Here is a 26,965-nt window from a genome sequence, read left to right as displayed (position 1 = left end):
ATAGAGTTGGTGGTGTTACCGACTGGGCATAGGGTACTTACTCGGCACAGACTTTGAAATTTGTTTAAAAAAAGAGATACATTTTGTTTGAATATTCCTACATAAAAGAAAGACTTGGATTTATATAACACTTTTCACGACCTCGGGACGTTCCAAAGTGCTTTATAGCCAATTAAATACGTTTGAAGTGTAGTCACCACTGTAATGTATTGTTTCAAATCAAGGTAGCTTCTCCCTCACTAGCTGTAAAGAACCATCTCTGGGCTTCACACCGGATTTTCTCCAGCCCTTTCCTCCTGAAATATCTAATCTCTCTGTCAATTCAATTCAATTCAGTTCAAATCGCTTTATTGGCATGATAAGGTACATCTTATGTTGCCAAAGCATCAAAATACATTTATGGTTGAACACATAAACGCAGTTCTATTCATACAGTGTATAAACAGGTATATCCCTGAGTGTATAAACACTGCCTTCCCAACCACCACCATCACCCCACCCCACCAAACTGGATGGCTGTTGAGTTCTGGAACTGGCTATATGAGGAATAATAGGGGAGAACCTTCCTTTAATCACTCACTTGGGGTGCAGATTCACACTGGCTATCAATTTAGTCTTATCTTGAGTTACTTTTATGCTGGTGCCGTTTTAATTTGGCTTCTGGGTGACAAGGATCTGTGAACTGGCTCTTGGCATTTACTGTGCTGAATCTGGCTCTCTTATCTGGGTAAGACTCATGGGGGGTGAAATTCAGTTGGCTGCACCACCCGTTAGCACCTTAAGAGGGCGCTAAGTGGGTCACAAGCCAACTGGCGCCCGGGCGCGGCACTGTTCACGCCTCCCGCTAAATTCCACGGTACGCTGGTGGTGGCGCTAGCCGTTAGCGCTGCGCCGCTACCGATGACGTAATCGGTGTGCGCAGCGCCCCGCTGATGCCCCGGCCGCGATATTTGGCAGCGCCCCCTGATTTACCACCGGACGCTATGTCCAACCGGTTCAGTGCGGGGGGGGGCCTACCTGCGGCCGGGGAGGCGCAAATTAAAGGAGGTGCGGGGCGGCCATTTTTGTTGTTGGCCGCATGCCAGCACCTGCCTGCGCTGCTGTCCCCAGCCTCCTGACCCCCCCCCCCCCCCCGACGCGGAGTGCCGGCTGCGTTCCAAGAGCCCGGCACTTCTCCGCGGTGCCGGGCTCTTTTGCCTGCACTCATGATCCTCGGGGGCCCAGCTGGGCTCCAGATCGCGCTGCACAAGGCCCCTTCCCTTTAAGAAGGGGAGGAAGGCCTGCAATACCGCAGTGCGACGTGCCGCAGCGTGTGGCGCTGCGGCACATTGCGCCACGATATTCAGTCGCAGTGCCCCAAGAGGGATGCGGGGCGCCTCCGGTAGCGCCGCGCTTCCCTTTGGGGTACTACCACTCAATTTCTGGTGGGCGGCCGCGAATGCTTCCGGGGCGCTACTTTTAGCGCCCTGGCGAGGCTGGCACCCCAAACGGGGCTATACTCAATTTTTCCCCCATAGACTTGAGGAAAAACTAGGACTTCACGTGTGCTGCCAGGATAAGTAAAGCCGGTTGTAGAAGGGTGCACACCAGCAGCCGGCTCACTGCTGGTCTCCCAGAACCAATATTAAAACAGCACAAATATAAAAGCAGCGTAACATCTCCGTGTTGATGTGACTGTCATGGCTGCAGCTCCTCCAGTGGGTTAATGCATCCTTGCTGTAAAGCAACAACACATTCAAGAACCATTAGAGAAGAAAGGGAGGTTAGAAAAAAGGAAAGAGACAAAAGTGAGGGGAGAGAGAGGAAGAGAGACATAAAACTACAAAATAGAGTTGCAGCTGGATGTGGTATTTAAGTGTAATTGTCCTAACTCTCAAAGCTCTTTAGTCATATGTGGGTCCCCTGGGCACCTGTGACACACTGATCCAGCTACTGTTTGCCCTGCTCTACACTGCCCCAACAATGTGACTCAGTGGCACCTTCAGGAGAGCATGACTTGTAGCAATATTAACCACAGGAACAAGTAGGTGAGGCCTTAGTTTAACATCACATCCTCATGCCTCTAACAGTGCAGCACCCTTCAATGCTGGGTTGAAATATGTTCAAGTTGTGAAGTGGGACCTGAACCCACAATCTTAGGAGTGTTAACAACTGAGCCAAGCTGACAGCTCAAACTTGATGAGTTTTTATATCTTCGCACTCTTCCCTTGGAGAACAGTGTGAAGGGTTTGCAAGCTGATTAACGGTGTGACAGGCTGCAATGTCAACCCTCCTTCCATGGCCATAACCATCTTTATACCAGCTGATGAGTGGGGGGGGGTCACTCACACCCACTGGACGCTAGTATCCCACTGGATATCATCCCGGAATTCAGAGCCGCAGCTCCGGTCTCCACTCCAGAGGTGGAAATACTACCACTCAGCCAAAAGGCTCGCTCCTGACGAGTTGTGACCGGTTGTAATCTACTGCTAATAAATGAACGGTGTGGATTAGCTACAGTCCTGATCATCGTCTTGTTCTCTCCTGCAGGAAGATGCTAAAGCCGATGCAATCGACAGTGTCGTCAGGGATATTCAGAACACCCAGTGCCTGCTGAACGTTGAATTTGGGGGACCCAGCTGCTCGTTTGTCACGCTGCAGTTTGCTGACTCTAAGGATGATGTGGGCCTTGGACTGGTCAAGGAGGGGCTTGTGATGGTGGACGCGCGCAAGGAGAAACACTTGCAGAAAGTGGTAAGTGACTGCTCAATAGTTCCATCAGCCTGGAGCAGCGATGAGAAATTTCTTCACTCAGAGGGTGGTGAACCTGTGGAATTCTCTACCACAGAAGGCTGTGGAGGCCAAGTCCCTGAATATATTTAAGAGATAGATAGATAGATAGATAGACACAAAAGGCATCAAGGGGTATGGGGAGAGAGCAGGAATATGGTATTGAGATAGAGGATCAGCTATGATCATATTGAATGACGGAGCAGGCGCGAAGGGCTGAATGGCCGACTCCTGCTCCTATTTTTCTATGTTTCTATTGATGTGCTGATCGTTGATGCGCTGTTCCTGTTGGGATTGTTTCTTTCTTGTTGGAAAGCCCCACCTATTAAAGAAGGGGGTACATTTTAACAAGGTAACGAGCATACCAAAAAGACTAGAATTTAACATCTCTGTCTGGGGCTAAAAGAGGGGAGTGATTGTGTTAAATACAGGTCTTGTCCTCCATTGGGTTTTCTTCCTGGTGGAGCAATTTTGCACGATGGCTGCTGCAGCAGCACCGTGTCAGTGTAATAAAAACAGAAAATGCTGGAAAACACTCAGCTGGTCAGGCAGCATCTGTGGAGAGAAAAACAGGGTTAATGTTTCAGCTCGATGACCTTTCGTCAGGACTTTCATTGAGCTGAAACATTAACTAGTTTCTTTCTCTCTCCACAGATGCTGCCTGACCTGCCGAGGGCTTTCCAGCATTTTTGGGTTTTGTTTCAAATTTCCAGCATACGCAGTATTTTGCTTTTGTTTTACCATATTAGTGCAGTCCCGTCAGTTGTCACTCTGGAGCTGCAGTGACCCTCCTTCCTGACTTCAGCCCCGACTCCCACTGCCGATCTAAAACTAAACACAGGCCAGCCGGATAGATACTGGGAGAGGAGACTTAAGTCAGCAGAAGGAGTGTTGCCATTTAAATATTGCAGCACCAGAGGAACAGAGCAACAGCTGATGGGAATGAGCAAAAAAGCAAATTTATCTGTGGATGTCAGCTGATACCAAGAGAATGTTTTGTAATGTCCACCTTCATCTCCTACTTGACCAGGTTCTTTAGGTTTGTTGGGTGGAATCACAGCAGCTTGCTTTACACATGAGTATATATGGTAGTTGCAGACTGATTCTGCTATGTGTTTGGAATTGTGCTTCTTAAACTGGAATGCACTGCCTGAAAGGGTGGTGGAAGCAGATTCAATATTAACTTTCAAAAGGGAATTGGGTAAATACTTGAAAAGGAGAAATTTACAAGGCTATGGGGAGAGAGCAAAGAAGTGGGACTAATTGAATAGCTCTTTCAAAGAGCTAGCACAGGCACGATGGGCCGACTGGCCTCCTCCTTTGCTGCACCATTCTATGAAGCTCTGGCGGAAAGTTGTTACTTCCTTTTCTTGGAGTGCACTCTGGGTAAGATGTCATCACTGTTCAACTTGCACAATTGAAACTGCCACACTGACTCCAAACATGCTGCAAATATAGGAGCTTTCTACACAACGCAGAGTATTTCTTTAACACACCACACTAACTGTTCTTTCGGGTTAGGTGCCGTCCCTGTGACGTCTAATATGTCCTTTACCCAACAGTGTTTCCTCCAAAGGCAAGGGCACTGTCCGAGGTATCCTGGCAGCATTAATTAACTCAACGCCAGTGCTTTTAGAGACACTGGGCACCATCCCCCAGGAGCATTTCAGCAGCTGCGTCCGACAGCGATGGGGAATTGCTGCGGCTCTTGCATTTTGATTCTGGCCTCAGGCCACCTGAACCCATAGTGCTCCCAACGTGGGAACAGTCACAAACACGACTGCACATCTGCAGTTCTGGTATTGTTGTATCTGCACCACAGTGTAAGTTAGCTGTAGTCAGCACCAAGGGGCCCAGCACAAACATGCGACAGCAAAAAGAGCAATTGTTATGCAGTCGGATTCTGATATTGCTGTTTGAATTGTTCAGTGTTCAACTCCAAATTAGAGTCTGTTGGCATCATTCAGTAATTACACATAATTACATTGAATCTATAACAGAAACAAACCAACTCAGCCCAATTGGACCTGATGGCCTACATTCTAGGGTTTTAAAAGAGGTGGCTACAGAGATAGTGGATGCATTGGTTTTGTACTTCCGGAATTCCCGAGATTCGAGAACGGTCCCCGTAGATTGGAAGGTAGCAAACGTAACCCCCGCTATTCAAGAAAGATGGGGGAGAGAACGGGAACTATCGCCCACTTAGCTTGACATCAGTAATAGGGGAAATGCTAGAATCTATTATTAGGGACATGGTAAAAGGGCACTTGGAAAATCGTAATATGATTGGGCAGAGTCGAGACAGATTTATGAAAGGGAACTGTTGTTTGACAAATCTAAGAGTTTTTTGAGGTTGTAAGTAGCAGGGAAGATAAGGGAGAACCAGTGGATGTAGTGTATTTGGATTTTCAGAAAGCATTCAATAAAGTGCCACACAAGAGGTTATTACACTAAATTAGGGCTCATGGGATCGGGGGTAATATATTAGCATGGATTGAGGATTGGTTAACAGACAATAAACAGGTCATTTTCGGGTTGACAGGCTGTAACTATTGGGGTACCGCAGGGATCAGTGATTGGGTCTCAGCTATTTACAATCTTACCCAGGACTGCAGCAGTTCAACTGGAAACATAGGGTCTAATGAGAGGGAGGAACTGAATGAAATCAGTATTTGTAGGGAAATGGTGTTAGGGAAATTGACGGGATTGAAGGCCGATAAATCCCCAGGGCCTGATAATCTACATCCTAGGGTACTTAAGGAAGTGGCCCTAGAAATAGTAGATGCATTGCTGGTCATCTTCCAAAATTCTGTAGACTCTGGAACAGTTCCCATGGATTGGAGGATAGCTAATGTAACCCCACTGTTCAAAAAAGGTGGTAGAGAGAAAACAGGAAATTATAGACCGGTAAGCCTGACATCGGTAGTGGGGAAAATGCTAGAGTCCATTATAAAAGATGTAATAGCAGAGCACTTGGAAAACAGTGACAAGATCGGACAAAGTCAACATGGATTTGCAAAAGGTAAATTGTGCTTGACTAATCTACTGGAATTTTTTGAGGATGTAACTGGTAAAATAGATATGGGAGAACCAGTGGATGTGGTGTATTTGGACTTTCAGAAGGCTTTCGATAAGGTTCCGCATAAGAGATTAGCGTGTAAAGTTAAAGCACATGGGATTGGGGGTAAGGTACTGACTTGGATAGAGAACTGGTTGGCAGACAGCAAGCAAAGAGTTGGAATAAACGGGTCTTTTTCCGAGTGGCAGGCAGTGACTAGTGGGGTACCGCAGGGATCGGTGCTGGGTCCCCAGTTATTCACAATATATATTAATGATCTAGACGAGGGAACTAGATGTAATATCTCCAAGTTTGCAGACGACACAAAGCTGGGTGGGCATGTATGCTGTGAGGAGGATGCAGAGAAACTCCAGTATGATTTGGACAGGTTGGGCGATTGGGCAGATGCAGTATAATGTGGATAAATGCGAGGTTATCCACTTCGGTGGCAAAAACAGGAAGGCAGATTATTATCTGAACGGCAATAGATTGGGAGAAGGGGAAGTGCAACGAGACCTGGGTGTCCTTGTGCACCAGTCGCTGAAGGTAAGCATGCAGGTTCAGCAGGTGGTTAAGAAGGCAAATGGTATGCTGGCCTTCATAGTGAGAGGATTCGAGTACAGGAGCAAGGATGTCTTGCTGCAGTTGTACAGGGCCTTGGTGAGACCACACCTTGAGTATTGTGTGCAGTTTTGGTCGCCTTATCTGAGGAAGGATGTTCTTGCCATGGAGGGAATGCAGCGAAGATTCACCAGACTAATACCTGGGATGGCAGGAATGACATATGAAGAGAGATTGGGCCGATTATTAGGCTTATATTCGCTAGAGTTCAGAAGAATGAGAGGGGATCTCATTGAAACTTATAAAATTCTAACAGGACTAAACAGACTAGATGCAGGAAGGCGGAGCAGGCTCAAGGGGCTGAATGGCCTACTCCTGCTCCTGTCTTCTATGTTTTTATGTTTCTAACAGGACTAGACAGACTAGATGCAGGAAGGATGTTCCCGATGGTGGGGGAGTCCAGAACCAGGGGTCACAGTCTAAAGATAAAGGGGTAAGCCATTTAGGACAGCGATGAGGAGGAATTTCTTCACCCAGAGAGTGGTGAACCTGTGGAATTCTCTACCACAGAAGGCAGTTGAGGCCAATTCATTAAATATATTCAAGAAGGAGTTAGATATATTTCTTAAGGCTAAAGGGATCAAGGGGTATGGGGAGAAGGCAGGGACAGGGTACTGAATTTGGATGATCAGCCATGATCTCATTAAATGGCGGAGCAGGCTCAAGGGGCCGAATGGCCTACTCCTGCTCCTATCTTCTATGTTTCAAGAAGGCGGCTCACCACCACCTTCTCAAGGGCAATTAGGGATGGGAAATAAATGCTGGCCTTGCCAGCGACGCCCACATCTCATAAACGAATAAAAAAAATATCAGTGACTTAGATGAGGGGACCGAATGTAATGTATCCAAGTTTGCTGACGATATAAAGTTAGGTGGGAAAGTAAGCTGTGAGGATGACGCAAAGAGGCTGCAAAGGGATATAGAAAGGTTTAGTGAGTGGCCAAGAACATGGCCGATGGAATATAATGTGGAGAAGTGTGAAGTTATCCACTTTGGTAGGAAAAATAGAAAAGCAGAATATTTTTTAAATGGTGAGAAAGGGAAATGTTGGTGTTCAGAGGGACCTGGGTGTCCTTGTACATGAATCGCTGAAAGTTAACAAGTAGGTACAGCAAGCAATTAGGAAAGGAAATGGTATGTTATTACAAAGGTGTTGGAGTATAAGAGTAAAGAGGTCTTACTGCAGTTATACAGGGCCTTGGTGAGAAAACACCTAGAGTACTGTGTACAGTTTTGGTCTCCTTACCTAAGGAAGGATATACTTGCCTTAGAGGGAGTGCAACAAAGGTTCACTAGACTGATTCGTGGGATGAGGGGATTGTCCTAGACTAGGACTATATTCCTTAGAGTTTAGAAGAATGAGAGGTGATCTCATTGAAACATAAAGTTCTGAAGGGGCTTGACATGGTAGATGCTGAGAGGATGTTTCCTCTGGCTGGGCAGTCTAGAACCAGGGGTCACAGTCTCAGAATAAGGGGTCGGCCATTTAGGACTGAGATGAGGAGAAATTTTTTCACTCAGAGGGTGGTGAATCGTTGGAATTGTCTACCCCAGAGGGCTGTGAATGCTCAGTCATTAAGTTTCAAGACAGTGATAGATTTTTGGATGCTAAGGGAATCAAGAGATATGCAGATAGCGCGGGAAGATGGAGTTGAGGTAGAAGATCAGCCATGATCTTATGGAATGGTGGAGCAGCCTTGAGAGGCCGAATGGCCTACTCCTGCTCCTATTTCTTATGTTCTTAACTGGTTCATGCATCACACTGACCTCCTCCCACCCTAATTACCTCTTCCCACCCTGCCCCCATATCCCTCTATCCCCTTCTCCCTCACATATGCAAGCCTGTCTATAATACATAGAATTACATTGAATGTACAGCATAGAAACAGGCCATTTGGTCCAACTGATCCATGCTGGTATTTATGCTCCACACGAGCCTCCTCCCACCCATCTTTATCTAACCCTATCAGCATAACCTATTTCTTTCTCACTCATGTGTTTTATCTAGCGTCCACTTAAATGCATCTATGCTATTCGCCTCAACTACTCCTTGTGGTAGCACGTTCCACAGTTTAAACACTCTCTGGGTAAAGATATTTCTCCTGAATTCCCTATTGGGTTTATTAGTGACGATCTATAATATTTTTGACCCCTAGTTTTGGTCTCTCCCCCCCCCCCCCCCCCCAACCACACACACACACACACACACACACACACACACATGGAAATATCTTCTCTACCTACCTCTATCAAGCCACCCCTCAGCCTTCTCTTTTCTAGAGAAAAGAGCCCCAGCCTGTTCAATATTGGTCTCCTTATTTAAGGAAGGATGTAAATGCGTTGGAATCAGTTCAGAGAAGGTTTACTAGACTAATACCTGGAATGGGCGGGTTGTCTTATGAGGAAAGGTTGGACAGGCTAGGCTTGTATCCGCTGGAGTTTAGAAGAGTAAGAGGTGACTTGATTGAAACATATAAGATCCTGAGGGGTCTGGACAGGGTGGATGTGGAGAGGCTGTTTCTTCTTGTGGGAGAATCTAGAACTAGGGGTCACTGTTTAAAAATAAGGGGTCGCCCATTTAAGGCAGAGATGAGAATTTTTTTCTCACAGAGGGTCTCTTTGGAACTCTCTTCCTCAGAGGGCAGTGGAAGCAGAGTCTTTGAATATTTTTAAGGCAGAGATAGATAGATTCTTGATAAGCAAGGGGGTGAAAGGTTATCGGGGGTAGGCAGGAATGTGGAGTAATCAGATCAGCCATGATCTTATTGAATGGCGGAGCAGGCTCGAGGGGCCTACTCCTGCTCCTAATTCGTATATACATATGTAATATTTCCTGATGGCGTATAACCACTCAGTTCTGTATCTTCCTGTATTTTGGTGCAAGCCTCTACATTATTTGCTACACCTCCCCAATTTGGTATAAAATGCAAATTTATGCGACCCCAAAAAGCAAAACAGCTGCAATCTCCAGAAACAGTTGGAAATACACAGCACGTCCAACAGCACCTGGAAAAAATGATAGATGGGTCATTGTTTGGATGAAAATAATTTTGTCAGAACTGGATCCTGGAAGAGAAGTGAGCTCCTTTATATGACTGAACAAAATGGAGACGGTCTGGTGGTTGTTACCACACTTGAGCTACCCTGTAAGCGGTGCTCAGTCCAATAAGGAGTGGCTACTGAGGCCCTCTAACAACCCATCTGGTTTATTTTATTATGGGGGCACATCACAGACAGACCCAATCCTGTCTTACCGTCTAGTTGTGTGCACTGGATAGTGATGAAGAATGGAAACCCTTTTCCTTCCTTAGCGCAGGCCCACTGCCTCCGCCCTGACGGAGATCAACTCGGCAACGAGGGGGAGGGATAAGAGTCTTTGTCCCGATTTTATACTGAATGAAGTCCAGAGAGAATTCGACTGGAACGGCCGACGGGCAGCCCATCACACAATGTCACTCCGCACACGGGTGACAATGCGATTGTTGGGGTTTTTGTTTTGCACGATTGCCTAAGGTGAGCTGGATTCGGAATAATCAGTGGCAGTTGTGACTTGCAAAGTACATTATTTATTTGCAAACCCTAGCAGAGTCTCATAAAGTGGATTGATTGCAGAGAGACCTGGCTGACATTACTATGCTGTAATCTCTACTGCCTCGATAACATAAAACTGTGAAAGAACTCTTATTATGGGGTGAAATATGGCAGCAATCGGGAGTGTTTTTACCGCAGAGCAGATGATTTATACCACTGTAAAGTCATAGCAGGGAGAAGAAGAGGGAAATGAGAGAGAGAAGAAAGCCAGACAGACCGGAGTTATAAATCTGTAAATAGCCACCAAAGCTTCCCGAGACTGCATGACAAGCGGAGGTTTGTTAGGGTTAATTGTGAGGTTCAGCGTCAATAAATAAATCCAATAAAAAAATTTGAAAGTGTAAACAACATACAGAAATTGGGCCAAAAATACTGCACCAAAAATGGATTGGAAGTGAAGCATGTCGTTTCTGGTCTCTGTGAGGAGGGGGTGAATCCTGCTGAGCTTTCTGCATTTGTGCTAATAAACCCATCTAATTAGCATTTGCACAGCTCGTATTCTAAAGGACAGGCATACATCTCATTCCAGACTTAACTAATTATTGCTTGTTGTAATTAAATATTCAATGAGTGCTGTACTAGTGCAATAACAATAATGGGGAAAATGTATTTCTGCTTATAATTGTAATTGATAACTTTCCAAAGTATCATCTTATCCTTTTGTACTGTAATAAACTATAATTGGTATTTCACTTTAGATTCTCAGCCTTGATTGTAGTTAACCGTTTATCTACCTTTGTAAACATTCCTGCCCTCCTCCCGCTCCCCATTTTCTCCCTTTCTCTCCTGAAGACACAGGCTCTTGCTGGGGTATGTTTACACAAGTACCAGCCGCACTTCAGTAACTCACCCAATTAGCCATTCTTCATCTGTGAGCCTCGGCAGTGCGTGTTGGCTGGCTGTTCAACTTTGGACAGTATCACAGCCAAGTTCCACCCTGCCCTCGGCCAACATCTACATACACTCACTCTCCAACAAGAGTCATTGGGACAGTGGTCAGGAGCAGGACTCCTGGCTCATTTTATTTTTCCCCTTCCTCTCTGGGATGCATGAGACCAATTGTAGGGTCCCCTACTCGTGTGGCACTGAGACCACCTCATTCAGCACAGACTGAGAATCTTAAACTGGAACTGATAACTACGCCTGCTGCTGTCGTTATCCACTGAGTCATCAAGGGAGCATTGCCACTATAGAGATAAATAGTGCCAAGTGTGTGACCAATTCTGTGCCATAGTCAAGGGCACTGCAGCTGGGACAAATGCGTTTGACTGGCATTGAATGCTGTTTGAGGGGATTTACTCAGGTTCCACAAAGTGGTTAAAATTCTCTTGCTGGTTTTTGAATCCCTAGACAAGCCTCATCTTGCCCCGCCCGCCCCTTTTGTGTAATGTTCTCCAGCCATGTCTTCCATATGATTCTCCATTACTTTTACTGCTTCCCTTCCACCTTCACTGTTGAAAAGAACTTGTATTTATGTAGAACTTTATCTTGTGATTAGAACACTCCAAAGTGCTTTACATCCAATGGATTACTTAATGAATTGCAGCCACTGTTGTCCTGCAGGCAAATGCAGCAACCAGTTATTGCACACAGCAAACAGCAAATGGATGATTGACCAGATAATCGGGTTTTGGCTGAGGGATGAATGTTGGCCAGGGCACTATCTTTCAGTCAAATCTTTCACATCCACTTGAGCAGACACACAAGACCTTGCTTTAACATCTCATCCAAAATATTGCACCTCAGCCAATGAGCACTCCTTCAGCATTGCACTGAAGTGTCAGCCTAGATTATGTGCTCAAGTCCACAGTGGAACTTGAACCGACACCCTTCTGACTCGAGCAAGAGTGCTACCAATTGAGCCAAGTTGACACTTTAGTAGGTGATACCTCAGCCTTTACACGCCTGCCGTTTAGAACTCTTCCAAAATCACTTTGCCTTGCTGTCCCTCTCCCTGCCTTCAAAAGCCTCTTAAAACGTCACTCCTCTTGACTCTGCCTTTGGTTTCCTTCCTTCTAATTTTCTTTACTTCCTGCCCAGTATTCACATCTCCCTCTTATAAAGCACTCTGAGCCAGACTATTCGCAAACTTGGCATCCTGTTTGACGCTGAGCTGAGCTTCCGACCATCCTCTCCATCACAAAGACCTTCTACTTTCAACTACATAACATTGCTCATCTCTGCCCTTGCCTCAGCTCATCTGCTACTGAAATCCTCAGCCATGCTTTTGTCACCTCCAGACTCAACTGTTCCAATGTTGTCCTGGCCGGCCTCTCATGTTCCACCCTCCATAAACTTGAGCTCATCCAAAACTGCCTCCCATATCCTACCTCGCACCGAGCCCTGTTCGCCCATCACCTTGCTGACTTACATTGGCTCCCAGTCCAGCAACACCTCGATTAAAAAAAAATCTCATCCTGGTATTCAAATCCCCTCCATGGCCTCACCCCACCATATCTCTGTAATCTTCTCCAGGCCGATAATCCTCCAAGAACTTTTCATTCCTCCAACTCTGGCCTCTTGTGAAAGCCTCACTCCGTTCATTCCACCATTGGCAGCCTTCAGCTCTTTAGCGCTTCATCTCTAGAATTCCCTCCCTGAACCTCTCCGCCTCTCTCATCCTTTAAAATGCTCCATAAAACCTACCTCCTTGACCAAGCATTTGGTGACCTGTCCTAATATCTCCTTCCCATCAGCACCTCACACCTCCCAGGTAAACACCGATTCAGGCCCAGGAAAAGAAACGGTTTGGCTCGGTGACAATTTTTGTCGTAATTATGCTCCTGTGTAGCGCCTTGGGATGTTTTACTGCGTTAAAGGTGCTATATAAATGCAAGTTGTTCTGGCTGTGACTTTACTCACCTAGGCTTTGGGGTAGCAGACTAATCTATTGAATTCTAACTGCAGGGGATATGGGAAATGTAGCATTGTTTAAATATTTGATTTTAGAGCAAGAGCCTATAATTATTTTTTTAAATGTTCTCTGCACTCATAATTTAATTGTGCCCTGCTAAAATTCAGTGTCAGTTTTACAGGCCATGCTTTATAAATGTTCTTTTGAATTTAAAAGATGTGTGTGTATATATTGTAAGCTCAGTAGAGCATTCAGTATTCCAGGCGCTAGTGCAAATGATCTGGTAGCAAAGGTCAGATCAAATCTACTTGAAGGAGTCTGTCAGTAACTGTGCTGGCAACTGAAGAGGGGCCGAGAACGCTCGGCAGTGACTGGCTATGTCATAACAATCAAGGATATACTAACGGCCAGTGAAGATGTAATCTTCTGTGGTTCCATCCCCAGTCTGTGTTGAGTTAGCTGGTCGGCCAGGGGAGCAGCAAGTACGCTGGTTTAAGAAGAAGCAGGTGATTTAGCCAAGGCTACTGCTGCTCATTGCTGTTCATTGCCCCTTACTGGAGCGTGTACGTGTGCGGATCTTCTGCTCATTTTCTCCTCTCATTTCCCGAAGATGTTGATTTTTGCCTCCATCCCATCAGCACCTCGCACCTCCCAGGTAAACACCGATTCATGCCCAGGAAAACAAACGGTTTGGATGCCCCATGCTAGACCATTAGGAGGAGCTTTTAATTTGTCTTGATTATATTGTATCTCTGTATTGCATGCAAAAAGAAAATCCTTTCCCCTTGAATTTTACAGCTTTCTCGGTGCCATATTCTGATTAATTCTCAGTGTGATGAGATCACAGATTGGTTGATTTTTAATTAATTACAGCCGTTAAAATTAATTAACCATAGGAATTAAATTAATATGTAAATCACAGAGGAAAGGATGGCAAGTGGTTCTAAGTACGGGCTGGTGTGGAGGTGAGAATTATCAGGTGGACCCTTTTTTCAATCCTATTTGAGGGATAATGATCCACTGAGAAGGGAATGGCTCTAATTTTTCAATACAATTGTTCTTTAATTTGACATATTTCAATGAATGTTGAAAAGTGATGCACTAATTGAAAGTCTTTATATCCCAGTTGCTTCGGAGTCTCATTAATGTTAACAACAAATATGTTAAACCTTTGGTGTGTGTTTTCAAAAAGAAAGGACAGCCTCCAGATTTGTAAGGGATCCCACTAACTGGTGCAGCAGTTTGTGGGAGCTTGCTGTGCATAAATTGGCTGCCGTGTTTCCTACATTACAACAATGACTACACTTCAAAGGTACTTCATTGGTTGTAAAGCACCATGGGGATTGATGAGCTGTTCTAGTATCTAGACAGGTGTAGTGAGCCCAGGGATCAAACAGAAAACTTTTGTTACTACATTTTGTCTACTGGTTATATCCCGCACCCCGATGTGATCTATCTCAATCATGGAAAGTGATACTCTAAACAGATTTATTAACCAGTGAATGGCTGAGAACAAAAGCAATCTCACATTGTACAGCAGTTACAGGTTTAACAATCCCTCCTCAGAGGTAAAAAAAAAAAATAACAAGTCACATTTGATCCATTAAACTTCAATGTAAACTGGACCGCACACAAGGTCCCTGAATGTTGACCTTTACGTAGTGGTTTGTTGCTGACCATCCACAGTCTGTTTCTCTCTAATGGCTTCAGACAGATTACTCCATTTGAACAGTGCAGGTGGAGAAATACCTTTCCAAAAATGACTGTGGCAAACAAAATTTTGATGTGTGCCTCTTCCTGGCAGACACATCTATTCCGGGGCTATTGTATCAAAATATTCTGGGCCATTTCCTGCGAGTGAAGCTGGTTTTTAAATCAGAATTTTACAGCACAGACAGAATCCATTTGGCCTATCATGTCTCTGCTGACTCTCTGAAAGAGCTATCCACTTAAGTCTCAGTTCCCTGCCCTTTCCTTTCAAATTTTCCTTTTACTAATATTTAAACACTTGCCTTTTAAAAGCTGTTATGGATTAACATTCTACCACTCTTTCTGATGGGATAATTCATGTCCTAACAACCCTCAGTATGAATTTCTCCTAACCTCTCCCTTTGTTATTTTTGGTGATGACCTTAAATGTAGGCCTTCTAGTTACCAACTCACCGGCCAATTAAAATAGTTTTTCCCAATTTAGCTCATCAAAACCCCTCATTATTCTGAACACTTCTGCCTGATCTCTGAATCATCTTTGTTCTAATGAAGGAAGTCCCCATTTGTCATAATTAAGGCCTCTCACCCATGGTATCATCTTAGTGAATCTCTTCCACACCCTCTGCATGTCTTCGCCATATTTCCTAAAATAGGGCTGCCTAAACTGTTCACAATATTCTCACTCAGCCTAACCAATGATTTGTAGATGTTTAGCATTACGTCTGCTTTTACACCCTATGCATTTATATTTAAACCTACGATTTCCTATACTTTTTTAACAGCTTTATAAATGTGTCCTCCAACTTTTATAGATTAGTGTATTTTGAAGCCCAAAATATCTCTCCTCTACTTCTTTTGATGTTTAGTGTCTCTTTCCTCTCATTCTTCCCCTCAAAATGCATCACCTCACATTTCTCATTAAATTTCATTTGACAACTGTCTGAGCACTAAAAATCACTTAGTCCTTTTCACAGTTAATCATGCTCACTATTTTTGTATTGTCTACAAATTGGTATTGTGCCCTCAATAGCAATTATTCATTTGTCTATTTATATATTTAGTATAGTTGCCGTTAACATCCCTCTACTCCAAAAAGCACTGCTCACTGTTGCCTGTGCTGCCATTCCCTCTTCAACACTCTGCCTTCATTTCATCAACAGATTTGGCACCCTGTCAAACATTTATTTATTTGAAAATCTTCGTCCACATCATCCTCTGTATTTCCGTCATCAATACAATTTCCTCAGAGAATTCTATTAAATTTGTCAGACTTGATTTGCCTTTTTAAAAGTCCATGCTGGCTGTCTTTAATTTACCCAAGCTTCTCTGAGTGAGTATTAACGTTATCCCATGTTGTGACCTCTAGAAGCTAACTCACTACTGATGTTGTACTGTCTAGTCTATAGTTACCTAGTTTAACTCTTTGATTACATTAATAACTCCCCAGCCCTCTGACAAAAGAACATAAGAAATAGGAGCAGGAGTTGGCCATTCGACCCCTCGAGCCTGCTCCGCCATTCAATAAGATCATGGCTGACCTGATCTTGGCCTCAACTCCACTTTCCTGCCCGCTCCCCATAACCCTTTTTCAAAAATCTGTCTATCTCCGCCTTGAATATATTCAATGTCTAGGCCTCCACAGCTCTCTGGGGTAGAGAATTCCAAAGATTCACGACCCTCTGAGAGAAGAAATTCCTCCTCATCTCCGTTTTAAATGAGAGACCCCTTATTCTGAAACTCTGCCTCCCAGTTCTAGATTCCCCCACGAGTGGAAACATCTTCTCTGCATTTACCCTGTCAAGCCCTTCAATAAGATCACCTCTCATTCTTCTAAACTCCAATGAGTATAGGCCCAACCTGCTCAATCTTTCTTCATAAGACAACCACTTCATCCCAGGAATCAACCTCGTGAACCTTCTCTGAACTGCCTCCAATGCAAGTATATCCCTCCTTAAATAAGGAGACCAAAACTGTACGCACTACTCCAGGTGTGGTCTCATCAACGCCCTCTGCAGTTGTAGCAAGACTTCCCTACTTTTATACTCCATCCCCCCCTTGCAATAAAGGACAACATATTACTTGCTAACTTTTTGTGTTTCATGTACAAGGACCCCCAGATCCCTCTGTACCGCAGCATTCTGTCGTCTCTCTCCATTTAAATAATATTTTGCTTTTTTATTCTTCCTACCAAAGTGGAAACCTCACATTTTCCCACATTCTACTCTATCGGCTAAATTTTTGCCCACTCACTTAACCTATCTATATCCCTTTGCAGACTCTTTGTGTCCTCCTCACAACTTGCTTTCCCACCTATCTTTGTATCAGCAGCAAATTTGGCTACAGTACACTCAGTCCCTTCATCCAAGTCATTAAAATAGATTGTAAATAGTTGAGGTCCCAGCACTGATCCCTGTGGCTCCCCACTAGTTACAGTTTGCCAACCTGAAAATGTTCCATTTATCCCGACTCTCTGTTTTCTGTTAGTTAGCCAATCCTCTATCCATGCTAATATATTACCCCAACACGCTGAGCTCTTATCTTGTGCAGTAACCTTTTATGTGACATCGTATCGAATGCCTTCTCGTAATCCAAATACAGTACATCTACTGGTTCCCCTTTATCCACCCTGCTCGTTACATCCTCAAAGAACTCTAGTAAATTTGTCAAACACCATTTCCCTTTCATAAAACCATGTTGAGACTGCTTGATTGTATTATGATTTTCTAAATGTACTGCTACTACTTCCTTAATAATGGATTCCAGCATTTTCCCAATGACAGATGTTAGGCTAACTGGCCAAAGAAAGAAGGAAGCCATTACAGACAAAAATCCTACATTTGCAAAACTGTCCATTCTCTTTTCATTTGTCCTTGGGCTGATTAATTTGATTTTGGAGAGGACACAGCAACTTGTGCTGATAATAGTGTAGTTCTGGGGGTATGGGGCAAGGGAAGGAAAAAAGCGTGTGACCTGATGCTCGCCAGTTGTGTGCCACATACGCCCCTGTCTGCGTCCTTTGAACTTGAGCGCGCGAAGTTGGGGGCTGTTACCAGGGGGAATGACTGGGATTGGAGAGAGCAAAGGTTTTGCTGGGGACAAAGGCATCAGAGGTGGAGAGGTGGGTGTGGTAAAATAGATAAGGGAGAACCAGTGGATGTGGTGTATTTGGACTTTCAGAAGGCTTTTGATAAGGTCCCGCATAAGAGATTAGCGTGTAAAGTTAAGGCACATGGGATTGGGGGCAAGGTATTGACTTGGATAGAGAACTGGTTGGCAGACAGAAAGCAAAGAGTTGGAATAAACGGGTCTTTTTCCGAGTGGCAAGCAGTGACTAGTGGGGTACCGCAGGGATCGGTCCTAGGACCCCAGCTATTCACAATATATATTAATGATCTAGACAAGGGAACTAGATGTAATATCTCCAAATTTGCAGACGACACAAAGCTGGGTGGGCGTGTGTGCTGTGAGGAGGATGCCGAGAAACTCCAGGATGATTTGGACAGGTTGGGTGATTGGCAGATGCAATATAACGTGGATAAATGCGAGGTTATCCACTTTGGTGGCAAAAACAGGAAGGCAGATTATTATCTGAATGGCAATAGATTGGGAGAAAGGGAAGTGCAACGAAACCTGGGTGTCCTTTGCACCAGTCGCTGAAGGTAAGCCTGCAAGTGCAGCAGGCGGTTAAGAAGGCAAATGGCATGTTGGCCTTCGTAGCGAGAGGGTTTGAGTACAGGAGCAAGGATGTCTTACTGCGGTTGTACAGGGCCTTGGTGAGACCACATCTTGAGTATTGTGTGCAGTTTTGGTCGCCTTATCTGAGGAAGGACGTTCTTGCCATGGAAGGAGATCAGCGAAGATTCACCAGGCTGATGCCTGGGATGGCAGGAATGACGTATGAGGAGAGATTGGGTCGATTGGGCTTGTACTCGCTGGAGTTTAGAAGAATGAGAGGGGACCTCATTGAAACTTATAAAATTCTGACAGGACGGGACAGACTAGATGCAGGAAGGATGTTCCCGATGGTCGGGGAGTCCAGAACCAGGGGTCACAGCCTAAGGATAAGGGGTAGGCCATTTAGGACAGAAATGAGGAGGAATTTCTTCACCCAGAGAGTGGTGAACCTGTGGAATTCTCTACCACAGAAGGCGGTAGAGGCCAATACATTAAATATATTTAAGAAGGAGTTGGATATATTTCTTAAAGCTAAAGGGATCAAGGGGTATGGGGAGAAAGCAGGGACCGGGTACTGAATTTGGATGATCAGCCATGATCGCATTGAATGGCGGAGCAGGCTCGAGGGGCCGAATGGCCTACTCCTGCTCCTATCTTCTATGTTTCTATGTGGTTGAGCAAATCAACAAGCTCTAGAAGTATAAAGGTTAGATACAGAGTAAAGCTCCCTCCAAAATGTCCCATCAAACATTCCCAGGTCAGCTACAACATAGTTATATTCAGAGTGACGGTCTCTCTATACTGTCCCAACAAAGTCTCCAGTCCTAACTTCAGAAAAGCTCCCCCTCCCACAACAGTAACACTATGGCTCCTCCGAGTGAAATTGCTAATTTAGTGGTGAACTAGAGCGGTTTTGTGCTGTGGATCCATGCCCACTACCATCTCAGTTACGGCCACCCAAAGTGGCCCACACAGACAGAGAGACCCTTTCATCAGCCTGAACTGGATTCCAGATCCCTGCGGTAAAAGGACAGTTTTCTAACCCACTGCACCTCCCATACTTGTGGGGTTCATTTTTTTTCCTGCATAATTTGATTACAGAAGAATTGAAAATGTAAAATTGATTTGTGATCGCGATTTGACCCAGGGACGGCTGCATGCACTGTGTATGTAAACCAGAAACAAAAGATTGACTTGCATCCATGGAGCACCTTCTCACACTTCTCAAAACATCTCAAAGCACTTCATGCAATAATTTACTGTGAAGAGCAATGACTGTAGTCAGATATGGCAGCCAATTTGCACACTGCAATATCCACAAACTGTAATGAATCATCAGGACCAAAAATCCAAAGAAATCTATTACTCTCAAAATAATTAAGCAGAAATGAAGTGCAAGCTTCCTGTGTCTAAAAGGTTCAGTAGCAGGTCAGATCTGGTGAAAGTCTGAGGGAAGGAATAAAACTCTCACCTATTAAAAAGAAAACGAGCAATCGATTGTCAAAGTGGGAGTGATCCAAACTTCTACCAATTGGATCTTTTGCTTATCTCTGATGAGTGATGTAGTGAAAGGTTTACACCTCTGGTGAGATGTTAGTCACGTATCTGTTTGACCTTGGATTCATCGGGCCAAAGGAAACAGTTCCAGGCCCTGCACAGGAAAGGTCAGTGAATGGTATTTACAGTCCTGTTCAGAGGTGATGTGTCGAATGTACCATCAATTTCTAAAACGCTGATCAGGAGAAGCAGTACGTTAACAAAAGGCCTTTCTGAAGATTTACCAGCTTACATTTATACGGTGCCTTTCACATAACAAATGATACCCAAGAACATTTACAGGGGTGGGGGGAGCAGTGGACACTGAGCAAGAAGTAGGGGAGAAGCTAGTTAGAGCACCATCAAAGACATCAGTATCAAGGAGGCTTTTGAAGATTGAGACCGAGGTAGCAAAGTGGAAAGGTTAAGGAGAGATATTTCAAAGGAAGCGGATTAAGCCCGCCTGATGCCCCAGCTGAGGTACTGCTTTTGGCCTCAGTGCCCCTGGGTATGGGAGGTAATTACTATTCTCCCTCTCCCTCACTCTTTCCCTCCCTCCTTCTCTCCTCACTCCCTCCTTTCATTCCCTCCCTCCCCCCTTTCATTCCTCCCTCCCCCCTTTCATTCCCTCCCTCCCCCCTTTCATTCCTCTCCCCCACTCTTTCCCTCCCCCTTTCATTCCCTCCCTCCCCTCTCTCCCCCTCCCCTCCCCTCTCTCTCTCCCCCTCCCTCCCCTCTCTCTCTCCCCCTCCCTCCCCTCTCTCTCTCCCCCTCCCTCCCCTCTCTCTCTCCCCCTCCCTCCCCTCTCTCTCTCCCCCTCCCTCCCCTCTCTCTCTCCCCCTCTCTCTCCCCTCCCTCCCCCCTCTCTCTCCCCCTCCCTCACCCTCTCTCTCCCCCTCCCTCCCCTCTCTCTCCCCCTCCCTCCCCTCTCTCTCTCCCCCTCCCTCCCCTCTCTCTCTCCCCCTCTCTCGCCCCTCCCTCCCCCCTCTCTCGCCCCCTCCCTCCACCCTCTCTCGCCCCCTCCCTCCCCCCTCTCTCTCCCCCTCTCTCTCCCCCCTCTCTCCCCCTCCCTCCCCTCTCTCTCTCCCCCTCCCCCTCCCTCCCCCCTCTCTCTCTCCCCTCCCCTCTCTCTCTCCCCCTCCCTCCCCCTCTCTCTCCCCCTCCCTCCCCCCTCTCTCTCCCCCTCCCTCCCCCCTCTCTCTCCCCCTCCCTCCCCCCTCTCTCTCCCCCTCCCTCCCCCTCTCTCTCCCCCTTCCTCCCCTCTCTCTCTCCCCCTCCCTCCCCCCCTCTCTCGCCCCCTCCCTCCCCCCTCTCTCTCCCCCTCCCTCCCTCCCCCTCTCTCTCCCCCTCCCTCCCTCCCCCCTCTCTCTCCCCCTCCCTCCCCCCTCTCTCTCCCCCTCTCCCCTCTCTTTCCCCTCCCTCTCCCCCCCTCCCTCCCCTCTCTCGCCCCCTCCCTCCCCTCTTTCGCCCCCCCTCTCCCACCCCCCTCCCTCCCCTCTCTCGCTCCCCCCCTCTCTCGCTCCCCCCCTCTCTCGCTCCCCCCCTCTCTCGCTCCCCCCCTCTCTCGCTCCCCCCCTCTCTCGCTCCCCCCCCTCTCTCGCTCCCCCCCTCTCTCGCTCCCCCCCTCTCTCGCTCCCCCCCTCTCTCGCTCCCCCCCTCTCTCGCTCCCCCCCTCTCTCGCTCCCCCCCTCTCTCGCTCCCCCCCCTCTCTCGCTCCCCCCTCTCTCTCGCTCCCCCTCTCTCGCTCCCCCCTCTCTCGCTCCCCCCCTCTCTCGCTCCCCCCCTCTCTCGCTCCCCCCCTCCTCGCCCCCCCCGCTCTCGCCCCCCCTCTCCCTCCCCGCTCTCGCCCCCCTCTCCCCGCTCTCGCCTCCCCTCTCTCGCCCCCCTCCCTCCCCTCTCTCGCCCCCCTCCCTCCCCTCTCTCGCCCCCCTCCCTCCCCTCTCTCGCCCCCCTCCCTCCCCTCTCTCGCCCCCTCCCTCCCCTCTCTCGCCCCCTCCCTCCCCTCTCTCTCGCCCCCTCCCTCCCCTCTCTCGTCCCCTCCCTCCCCTCTCTCTCGCCCCCTCCCTCCCCTCGCTCTCGCTCCCCCTCCCCTCCCTCGCTCTCGCTCGCTCTCCCCTCTCTCGCTCGCTCTCGCGCCCCCCCTCTCTCGCCCCCCCCCTCTCTTCACAATTCACAATTCAAATCGCTTTATTGGCATGATAAGTTACATCTTATGTTGCCAAAGCATCAAAATACATTTATGGTTTAGCACATAAACGCAGTTCTATTCATACAGCCCCCTCCCCCTCCCTCTCTTCCCCTCCCTCCCCCTCTTTCCCTCCCTCTCTCTCCCCCCCTCCCTCCCCCCCGCCTCCCCTCTCCCCCCCTCTCTCCCACCCCGCTCTCCCCCCCCCTCTCTCCCCCCTCCCTCCCGCCCTCTCTCTCCCTCCCGCCCTCTCTCTCTCCCCTCCCGCCCTCCGCTCTCCCCTCCCGCCCTCGCTCTCTCCCCTCCCGCTCTCCCCTCCCGCCCTCGCTCTCTCCCCTCCCGCCCTCCCTCTCTCCCCTCCCGCCCCTCCTCTCTCCCCCCCCCTTTCACTTCCCCCCCCTTTCTCTTCCCCCCCCCCTTTCTCTTCCCCCCCCTTTCTCTTCCCCCCCCTTCCTTCTCTTCCCCCCCCTTTCTCTTCCCCCCCTTTCTCTTCTCCCCCCTTTCTCCTTCCCCCCCCCCCCCTTTCTCCTTCCCCCCCCCTTTCTCTACCCCCAGCCAGTTGCTCTAAAGCCAATTATAACAGCCCTACTGCTGGTCAGGTTGAGATTAACAGAGACTGGAGGTCATATTTTTGAACTTCTCTGCTGAGTGACACATACATCTATGTGCTGAGCTTGCATCATGGGAACTGAGTTTCATGTAAAGGGAGATTGTGCATTTTGGGAATCGGTATCGATTTGAGTGAGTTTGTGAATTCCGTGGGGCCCTCCGCATGATTCCTTTTGATATCTGCACTGTCGCAGTTCATATTGAACATTCTTGGTGAGGTTAGTGCTCACGGAGGTTGAGACATAAAAGTATTGAGGGCTGGAACACTTTTCTGATGCTGAGGATAAGAATGCGAATCGTGCACTCCCAGGTCAGCATTCATTTCATTGAGAAAAAAATACACAGCACCTTGTGAAAAGATTTTTATTGATATAATTAGTCAGTCTCTCTGGCATTACATGTGGAGTCAAGGTCAATGCAGTATTCATGTAAAACAGGATTAGGGGTGGGGGGGATAATAATTGCAACACGGTAGTGGAGAGGGGAAGTGGGAGACGGGAAAGAAGAGGATGGGGAGAGAGGAGGAGAGATAAGGGGTTGCATTCAGTGAGCTGTGACTCTGCCTGGGATGTCCTCTCACCTTTGGTAAGAGGAGGGCAATGCCTATAAATTTCAGGTCAGCCTCGGAAGAGTGACGAGGCGTGGACAATTCTGGAGGGGGTGGGGGGGAAGAGTCGAATGGGAGCAAGGCACATATTACTGAACTCTGGTTGGAGGGGTGGGTGCAAGGCAAAAAAAATCAACTAGTGGGAAGGGAGGGGCAGTTGCTTCAGTGTCAATCTTCAGTTCACAGTTGGGGTGCCAGAGAGTATTTTCAGGCTTCCAGTTTTGAGGTGAATGCATTTATATACCGCCTTTCGTGTCCTCCGCACTTCCCAAAGTACTTGACAGCCAATGAAGTACTTTTAAAATGTAGTCACTGTTGTAATGTATGGAAACATGCCAGCAAAGTCACACATCACTCCTGTGGCACAACTCGTGGTTGGTCGGAAGATGCTCAGTTTTATAAGGACAGGAACATTATACCATGTAAGACGCACATTATTTTGCTGTTAAAGTGTAGGTGTGTGTCGCTTTCAGGACAATAGCTAATTGACATTTAAACACTGAGTTCCTGCACAGGCCAATTAAGAGACTGCCAACGTTATGCCTATTGTATTTTCTGTTACTGGAGAGTTGTTCGTTCCATATGAATGCCTCTGTTTCCTTATACTTATTTTTTTCCCCAAAGTATGAGACAGAAATATGCTTTAGACGGTCTGAAGTGTGATGGACAGGAAGTGCATATGTTTTTTTTTAAAAGGTAGAAAATGAGATGTATCTCAAATGAGGATCAATGATGCTCAAAATTGACTGAAGCAGATATTTTAGAGCAAAAATAAGTCTTGAATAATTTCTGGAATCTCATTCCAGCTCCTTGTAGGGACGAGTCTACAGCAAAACCTGATTCCTCAACCCTGCTGTAACAGCATGCCTCAACCCTATCTTAAAACAGTATGCTCTATGGAACAATGTGACATTTCCATTTCCCACTGCAGCAATCCCATAGCCTGCCTGAGAGCTCTATGGAACAATGTGACATTTCCATTTCCCACTGCAGCAATCCCATAGCCTGCCTGAGAGATGCTGACAATTTAGCGTCAATCTAGATCTGAATTTCTGGGCACCTCTGTACCGTGGGTTTGTGCCAACTGGGAGCTCTGTTGAAACTGTCCAGATTCATTTTGTGTCTGACCTTATAGTTGGCAGCAAGAGGAGATTTTCATCCTATTAAACGGAATCAAATTTAGATTCAAACTTGACGCTTGTCGCCAAAATGTCAGTGTTTCATTCACTGAGCCATGCAGTTCCCGTAAAGCTGATTGTTAACCAGCGTAATGCAGAACTTAAAAATAGATTTATATTTTTGCTGGTTTATTCTCTTTCTCTCCTAACAATGCTGGTTCTTGTGGTTCATCACTGCACCATTGGCAGCTGTGCCTTCAGCTGCCTCGGCCTTAAGCTCTAGAATTCCCTCCCTAAACCTCTCTACCTCTCACTCCTCCTTTAAGGCGCATTTTGGCCAAGCTTTTGATCACCTGTCCTAATATTACCTTATGTGGCTTGCTGTCAAATTTTGTTTGGTAACGCTCCTGTAAAGCGCCTTAGGACATTTTGCTGCTTGAAAGGTGCTATATAAATGCAAGTTGTTGTTGTATAGTTCCACAAACACTGTGGGCCCTCCATTACCTCGCCCAGTCACCCATACTTCATGTAGGTTATCATTGCATTAAAATAAAGCAGATAGAATAATCCAGGAGGCCTTGTGGCCATCTCCGGGTATCACACAAAATCTGATCCCGACAATCACAAAGAAAAGAAAGACAGACTTGTATTTATATAGTGCCTTTCACAACCACCGGACGTCCCAAAGCGCTTTACAGACAACAAAGTACTTTTTGAAGTGTAGTCACTGTTGTAATGTATGAGCATACACGCATTTTCTAGTCGGAGTCGCTTAGTTATTGGCTGGTCAATTTTTAATTCCCCCTTTCGTACTCTTGCGTTGCTAAACCCAATTGTAAAAGCCCAACTGCAGACTTGGCTGGGATCAGCTTAAGTAAATGATACCTTAACACGTGTGTCCTATTTTGTTTTCTTTACAGGGAATTATTAGTCACACTTAGCACAGAGACCCGAATTTATATAGTGCCTTATCGCGTTCTCAGAAACACCTCAAAGTGCTTCCCCTATAAAGAATAAAGCGCAGTGGCTGTCATGTAATCCAACACAGCAGACCTTCACTTAGAGAGAGAAAAATGAATGAAAGTTCAAAGTGTCTTTACCAAACTTACTGCACTGTCATTCAATTGTAAGCTACAAACCAGGATTAGATTTTAGGCTTCAAGTCAAAGCATAAATGAAAGGAATTTTTTTTTGTTAGATTGTGAATTGGAAGTCCAATTGCTGTATGGAATCGAAATGCCGAGTTGCTATTTAAATTCCGTGCACATTCAAAAGCGATTTTATTTTTAAAAGCAGACACAGCCTGTGCAGGAAAGGTACACATGCATTGTGGACTAACCTCAGGAACAAAAAAACAAACAGGAAGACTAGTAACAATAAAGCATACAGACCATAGAGTTGCAGGTTTGATCCCTGGCTTGTGCTGAGTTAGCTGATTGCAGTCAGTACAGCAGTAGGAGCATCAGTACACTGGGAATGAGTGGGGGCAGGGGTGTGAAAAACTCGTCTTCTGTTAATTAAAAAAAATTCTCATCCTTGTTCTCAAATCCCTCCATATCGCCCTGTTTATCTCTGTAACCACCTCCAGCCCGACAACCCACTAGAGTTCTCTGCACTCCTCCAAATCTAGTCTCTTGCATATTCCTGATTTTCATTGCTGCACCATTGCCAGCCATGTCTTCAGCTACCTAGGCCCTAAGCTCTGGAATTCCCTCTCTGCCTCTCTTTAGATGCTCCTTGAAACATACCTCTTTGACCAAGCCTTTGATCATCAGTCCTAATATCTCCTTATGTGGCTGGTGTCAAATTTTGTTTGATAACGCTCCTGTGAAGTGCGTCGGGACATTTTACTACGTTAAGAGTGCTATATAAATGCAAGTTGTTGTTGTTACACACTAACCTTTGTTAGAAAGTGTGCAGGGATTGGGCTAGGCTGATGTTGTCCATGGTTGAGTGGACTGTTGACACTCACCGTGCAGGCTCGCGTGTGAAGCGTGACCACTTGGATTAGGTACTGGAGGGCTGCTGGAGCCCGTGGAATCGTGCTGTGGCTTTTTTTTTCCCCTTCATGGGTTGTGGGCATCGCTGTCACGGCAATCATTTATTGCCCATTCCTAATTGCCCCTGAGAAAGTGGTGGTGAGCTGCTGCCTTGAACCGCTGCAGTCCGTGCATTCTTAGTAGCGGCTTGGTAAAACTGAGCGGCTTGGTAAAACTGAGGCGGCTTGGTAAGCAATTTCAGAGGCCAGTTAAGAGTCAACCACATTGCTGTGGTCTGGAGTCACATGTAGGCCAGACCAGGTAAGGACATCGATTTCCTTCCCTAAAGGACATTAGTGAACTAGATGGGTTTTTACGACAATCTGGTAGTTTTATGATCACCATTACTGATACTAGTTATTTATTCCAGATTTATTGTTATTTATTCCAGATTTATTTAATTAACTGAATTTAAATTCCACAGGTAGCCTGAGGTGATCCTGTCAGTAGAGTTGGGTGAAAGGAACCGAGCATACAGTCACCTTCAGACCTAATTAACGCAATGCTTGCCAGTCCACAGAGTCCCTGGACCTCTGTTACCCTCCAGCAGCCCACCAGGGCAGTACAAAGATGTTTTGGGCCTTGTTGATGGT

The 26,965-nt window shown here is 46.5% G+C and overlaps 1 protein-coding gene across 1 annotated transcript in view; it reads left to right on the top strand.

Annotated features, from left to right (window-relative positions):
• snd1 (staphylococcal nuclease and tudor domain containing 1) overlaps window positions 1–26,965 on the top strand; it is a 1,037,556-nt gene that overhangs the window by 983,945 nt on the left and 26,646 nt on the right. Inside the window, exon 22 of the mRNA XM_086010590.1 lies at window positions 2,530–2,733. Coding sequence (XP_085866716.1) covers window positions 2,530–2,733 — 204 coding nt within the window. The remainder of the gene's footprint in view (window positions 1–2,529; window positions 2,734–26,965) is intronic.

The sequence above is a fragment of the Somniosus microcephalus genome, chromosome 17 (assembly GCF_052327205.1).
Source record: "Somniosus microcephalus isolate GS21.2 chromosome 17, FLI_Smic_1.0, whole genome shotgun sequence".
Lineage (NCBI taxonomy): Eukaryota > Metazoa > Chordata > Chondrichthyes > Squaliformes > Somniosidae > Somniosus > Somniosus microcephalus.
The sequence above is the reverse complement of the archived record's forward strand: the minus strand, read 5'-3'. Positions and strand labels throughout refer to the sequence as shown.